The sequence below is a fragment of the Cucurbita moschata genome, unplaced genomic scaffold (genome assembly GCF_002738365.1).
Source record: "Cucurbita moschata cultivar Rifu unplaced genomic scaffold, Cmos_1.0 Cmo_Scf00042, whole genome shotgun sequence".
NCBI classification, from domain to species: domain Eukaryota; kingdom Viridiplantae; phylum Streptophyta; class Magnoliopsida; order Cucurbitales; family Cucurbitaceae; genus Cucurbita; species Cucurbita moschata.
Genome location: NW_019268558.1, coordinates 755,593 through 762,188, shown reverse-complemented (window position 1 = coordinate 762,188; position 6,596 = coordinate 755,593). Strand labels below are relative to the sequence as shown.

General features: G+C 33.4%; 1 protein-coding gene across 5 annotated transcripts in view; it reads right to left on the bottom strand.

The window, feature by feature from the left end:
* LOC111433373 (hydroxypyruvate reductase) overlaps positions 1-6,596 on the bottom strand; it is an 11,802-nt gene that overhangs the window by 781 nt on the left and 4,425 nt on the right. For all 5 annotated transcript variants that reach the window (XM_023070409.1, XM_023070412.1, XM_023070411.1 and 2 more), the window contains 7 exons: positions 6,263-6,407; positions 6,038-6,165; positions 3,478-3,549; positions 1,567-1,684; positions 1,384-1,490; positions 969-1,010; positions 647-859 (listed from right to left, as the gene is read on the bottom strand). In XM_023070409.1, the coding sequence (XP_022926177.1) occupies positions 647-859; positions 969-1,010; positions 1,384-1,490; positions 1,567-1,684; positions 3,478-3,549; positions 6,038-6,165; positions 6,263-6,407 (825 nt within the window). The remainder of the gene's footprint in view (positions 1-646; positions 860-968; positions 1,011-1,383; positions 1,491-1,566; positions 1,685-3,477; positions 3,550-6,037; positions 6,166-6,262; positions 6,408-6,596) is intronic.

Genomic DNA, 6,596 nt, shown 5'->3' with positions numbered 1-6,596 from the left:
AAAAAAAAAAAAAAAAAAAAAAAAAAATACTGATACAATCCATAAAGTCTTGTAAAAGCCAATAATGAGCTGTTATGGTTACGACCTAATGACTATGAAATTAGAAATATGGTATATAAGAGATGACAACTTGTATCAGTATCGGAGTTTGAGATACCATTATGATATTTCACCCATTTCTTAAAACCAAAACCTTGACCTTGAAGCAGTTCACCAAAATATCACATTGAATTCCCATCATAATTAAACGGAACTAACAGGTCTGAGTTAATAAAACCATTTCCTCTGAGAAAACTTACAAAATCCTAAACAATAAAAGATACATGGGATGTTTTTATGCTATAATATATATTTACTCTAGGTTATATCTATAATTTAGTCCTTAATGTTTGAAAAAGTTTTCAATTTTGTCTCTTATCTTTTCAACATTTTAGTTTCATTGTTTATATATTGATTTGTTATTTCAATCAAGTTATCATTGTCACACAATTAAAATTCATCAGTGACAAACAGAATCAAGTACTACTTCAGCTTTATATATTGACTATAGGGATCTAATGGAAAGGATTAAATACTGCATTACGGAAGAGACGATAAACAGAACCAATGTCGCCATGAAATTAAGAAAACAAAACCAATAGAATACCTTAGCCATGGACCGATAAGAGTGTTCGGTAACTCCAGCAACATGAGGAGTGATGAGCACATTATTGAACTTCAAAATGGGATCATTGGGGTCAAATGGCTCAGTCCAAGCAACATCAATGCCCAAGCCTCCTAAGTGACCAGACTCAAGGGAATGTAAAGTGGACTGGTAATTCAGGAGACCACCTCTAGCAACATTCACCAAAAGTGAACCCTGTAATTGACACTAAATTAAAGCACAAAGCATAGGAAAAAAAATATAAAGCAAAAATTCCAACGATATTTTTCAATACTTCATTCAGTTTACTACTAGAACCACAAACCTTTTTCATGGAAGATAAGAACGACTCGTTCACGATGCCGACCTGAAAGTAAAATCACAAATCATGTTCAGAGAATAAGTCTGAACGAATGACTGAACTAACACTGCTAGAAAATCAACTTTCCAAGAAACTACTTCACTTCTCACAATGGTTTAGTTTAGCAAAACAACAAAATAGAGAACACAAAATTGCAGTAACGAAACTTAAAGAAAATAAAAAGTTTAAGATATTTTTTGAAGTTCAGTGGCATTGTCAACAGAAGGCTTTTAGAATTGTAGCTATGAGTATTCAATCAACAGGGATAGGCAACAAAATTAAGAAGATTGACAATCTATTTTTAGTGATACATAAAACATAATCTGCAATGATCATTCCTGAAGAGGCAAGAAGAAAGTAACCAAGGGGGCAGTCTTACAGTTTCTCTATTAAGACACAAGCAACAAACAACGATGTCTGCAATGCTCGCAAACTTGTGAATATCCTCGTGAGCACCTTTCTCATCAACAAGATCATCACTTGCACCTTTATGAAATGGTATTGACACCAATGAGTAAGAGATTAAACATTAAAAGTATCATCTTCTGGTCGCTTTTATTACCATTCAACTGGCTAGAATTTTGCGCCCATTTTCGTTTTGTAGCAATAATTCTTACACCAAATGGGCGCAAGCGCTTTGCCAATTCCAGACCAATGTTCCCGAAGCCCATGATGAAAACCTAAAAAGGTAGAAAATTACGTCTCTTAAAAACTGACAAAGAAAATTGTGTCCGAGAATATTAGATCAAACTGTCTAGGTGGGAGGATTCAAACCTACAACTTCTTGAAGAAAATAAGTATGACTTAACCACTGAGTTATAATTAGATTGGCAATGCATATTCATAGAAAGTCAGTGACTAGTTCCTGTGGGTGGGACAATTCATGTTGACCGATTGGAGAGGGCTATTAACGAGGATAATTTCACTTAATCAGATGGTTCGAAAATCACTCCCTTTAAATGAAGTTTAGAATAGTAAAAACTTCAAGTCAAAGGCTGCCCTGTGAAATTCTGAAATGCAGAAAATTGTTAAAAATATGAACAATTTTATTTTCATTTTGTAGTAGCTAGTACCTCAGTTTAACAACCCCCTCATTTGCAAGGTTTTTTTAAGTAAAGATATTGTGTCAATGTGTTTACTTAGCCATGCAAAAAAGGTTTTTCTGAAAACTTGATTGTTGAATTGTTATACAATAAATGACAGTGACTTCTTCAAGATCAATGTGTATAACTCTTCAAGAATCTTTTTCAACTAAATGGTTTACTGCTTCTTAAGAAACCATGAAATAGCTCCTAAACTTAGCATGAAATCTTAACTCAAAGCACTTTCCCAATCATCTCGCTCTCCTGCAAAAATCACTCAATAAAGCCTATCAAACTTTTTTTTTCCTTTCTCGTGAAGTAAAACGAAACTCCATAATTCCCTTCAAATTGCCCAATTCTCTTTTCAACAAGAATATGTATCTTCTTTGATTTCTCCATCTACTTAAAAAGCATTTTTTTCATACATTATACAACCTTGTCACTAATAAATACATAATACTTCCAACAATTTGTTCATAAAAAAGTAAAAACATTCAAAATTGCAATTCGAGGAACTTTCTGGCTGTACGAAATATTTCTTGAAATATATAATTTTAAACATACATGTTCATCTAATTCATGGTTATAAGCATATTGAACCATTGTTTCAGAAAAAATGTTTCATCATTCTTAAAAGTTGTAGTGTCCTCTTAACATGTAATTTTTGTTTTCCTTCAAACAAATTCTATGTATAAATATCACTCACTCGGCTTATCAGCTAATTATTTCCCCTATTTTTCCTATTAGGCAGCACTTGAATTTCGCATAGACGAGCCTATTGCACAGACCATCACCTATAATTATTTCTAGTAGTTGTGTGCCATCTTGTACGTACATATATTTTGGTTCTGTTTGCTCTTTAACTAGTATGGCTAATATTTTTTACTTGCACTATAATGTTTTTGAGGAGTTATAAATATTCTAGCTACAGAGTAAATGGCTTATTATCGATAAAAACATATGATTAGAATCATTAGAGAATTTGGGAACTAAGTGACATACCTATACAATGTAGCTACAAGTTGGGTTATCCAAATTTAAATGAATCAATGTAAGCTTATTTGGAGTATCATTGAGTTTTCCTTCTATTTTTGTGAAGGTGAATTGATGTAAAATTATTAGGAGTATCATTGTGATTATTCTATAATTTAGTTAATGAGTTAGTTTGGGCTACGTAGCCAGTCAGCCAGCTTGATTAGTTAATTTTGTTGTGTGACTAATCATTGTAACATACTTTCGATATCCTAAACCTAGGCTATAAGTATAAAGACTTTGGTTTCCCAAACGTAACAGCATAAAGGCTCTACCACTGATCATTTTAGATTATTTAGCAAATTTCTGAAATTGTAGCTTCTCTGACTGTGCAAAGAGTGAGAGAGAGAGAGAGTTACTGTTTTTCCAAGGAGTGTATCCCCAGTTGGCTCTCCAAGCCTTCTTTGGTCAATTGCAATCTGCATCTCTTTCTGGAAATGCATAACATACGGTAAAATATCCATTTGAAGAATAATTGTCTATTCTTTCATATTCACAATAGATACAAGGGTGAGGCCTTTTTTAAGCAGAAGAAAGACCTAATACATAAAGGGAAAAGATTTACACAAATAATTACAATCTAATCACTGTTAGTAAATATAATTAAAGAAAATATCAAAAACATAAACAACATTCCCCCTCAAGCTGGTTTGAAGATATCTTCATTGTTAACTTGTCAATGAACTTTGCAAATTGTCACTTTGGAAGTCCTTTAGTTAACACATCAGCAATTGCTCCGTTGTAGGAAGATACGGAATACATATCACTCCAATATCAATCTTACTGTTTATAAAGTGTTTATCAACTTGGATATGTTTTGTTCTATCATGGAGGATTGGATAGTGAGCAATTAAGATGGCTGTCTTATTATCACAATAAACACGCATAGACGTCATCTGGAAAAATTTCAATTCTTCCACTAGTCTTTTTTATCCAAATACCTTCACAAATGTCATGAGCTGAAAGCTTGAATTCTACGGCAACCTACATCTAACTACGACATTTTTTTTTTTTTTTGTTACTTAGTTGGGTAACTAAATATTCCCTCCTACAAAAAAGCAATAACTAGAAGTAGATCGTTATTTTGTGGTGCTGCCTGCCTAATCAACATTTGTGTAAATTTCAACATGTAAGTGATCATGTTGGTTAGCAAGTATGCCCTTTCAGGAGTTCCTTGCAAATATCTTAGGATCATGTAAATTGCCTCAAAGTAGCACGTGCATGAATTAGCTTACTATACTAACTATAGTAATATCCTAACGAGTGTGAGATAAGTAAATAAGTATTCCCACAAGTCTTTGGTATCTTTCCTTATCTTTTACCTCTTCCTTCTACTCCTAGCAATTTTTAATTTGAATCGATAGGAGTTTATGTTGTCCTACGACCTAGCAAATCTATCTCTTCAAGCAAGTCAATAATATATTTCCTTTGATTAACAAGGATATCTTTTATTGACCTGGAAAATTTCATCCCTAGGAAATACTTCAAAACTCAAGTCTTTGATTTGGATTTCATTTTCTAGTTTTTTCTTCAAACTATTCAATCCAACCCCATCACTACCTATAAGAATGATTTCCTCAACATACAATATTAAAACAACCATCTTGTAATTTCCAGTGTGTTTATGAAAATGATATGATTGGTTGGATTCTGAAGAAAACCATAGCTTGTAATTGCTTTCCCAGAACGTTCAAACCATGCATAGGAAACTGTTAATGCTATACAGAGATTTATCTAGCATGCATACTTTTTTGACTCCAAGATCCACTTCAAAACCTGTTGATAAGTTTGCAAATATCTCCTCTTCAAGATCACCATTGAAGAATGCACTTTGACATCGAGCTGATCAAGTGGGCACTCTGAATTAACAACAATAGATAAGCGCACTCTAGCGAATCAATCTTAGCAAAAGAAGCAAATGGTTTTTGATAATCAATTTCATAGGTCTAAAGCCTTAAGCAACTAATCTAGCTTTGTAAAGTTCAATGTTGCCGTCATCTTTGCACTTTATATTGAACACTTATTTGCACCCTACTGATTACTTATCTTTCAGTAGTTCTACTATATTTCATGTGCAATTTTGTTTAAGAGCATTTATCTCTTCAATAACTACTAAATTCTAATTCGAATAATTTTTTGGTCTCTTGTATATTCCTTTGAATAAATTGGTTGGTTATCTAGAAGGATTTACGATTATCAGAAAGGTAGTATGCAAAAGAATATTTGTTTGTTCTGAATATCTTTCCAAGGCCTTTTAACTTTCTTCCCCAATCTTTACTCCTCCAGACACACTGTCCACCAAACAAACCCAAGGGATTAAAGTTTTCCCCTTTACTATGCTTTGACAGAGCTGAACTTCTTGGCAAATTTTTTACAAAATCCATGAAATCCTTCTAAAGTATATCTCCCCAGTCCTCTCTTATACAAGGATTTCTCCAATCAAAGTATATAATCTTTTTTTTTTCTTTTTAATGAAAAGCCATACTTCTATAGTGGAAGAGAAAAAATATACAAAGGGTATTGACTAATAGCTTAAGGTACCTAATCACCACATCTTTTTGATATCAGATGTTCAGCTTGCCCATCCAAGCCAAAACAAATTGGACAGAGATTGAAACCACAAATCTCCCCTTTTCCTCACTTCTAATCCTTCCATCCCCGTACTCCACATCGAAAGGATTCCTAAAATACTTGAATTCAACTTTGATGTGCTCTGGTTGGACTTATCATCATTTATCATTCCCATCTTCAAAATTGGCGCTCATCCGATTCCTCTCTAAATAGCAGACTATAACTATAACTTAGCTTAAAACAAAATGAATAAATGAGAAACAGTTTCATACTACACCAAGCAATTCCCCCAGACTCTAACTAATAACATCAAGGAGAAGCAATGTACGAGGATAAATTTAGTTTTACCTGCCTCCGAAGAAGCCCTAAAATCAGGTATATAGCCATTTCTGCGCATGACATTGCATTTCCAGTTACCCCACTCGGTATCCTGGCAACTTTGATTCCAAACTTTGTGGCAGCATCAATGTCCACACCTTCAATTATTAAGTTCAAAAATATATATTTCTTTAAAAGGAAAAAAAAAAAAGAACGCAAAAATACACGTTGAAAAGTAAAGAACATGGTAACAACCTTCAAGGCCAACGCCGTACTGCACTATGAGTTTCATCTGGCTTGCGCGAGATATCAAATCAAAATCAAATTTCATCATTTTAGGAATACACATGTGGTAGTTGGTTATAACTTTAGGTACATCCACCATTGGAACGACATCAACCTACAAATTTTAAATAAATGAACCTGATTAACAAAAGATTAGAGCAGCTTTCACATATCTACAAATTATAATACATACATCATAATAACTCTAATTATCTCATCATCTAAATGTTGGTGCAACTAGGTCTTTTCTTTTCAATTCTAAAAACTAAAATGGTCCGTTTACCACCCCCCCCCCCCCCCCCCC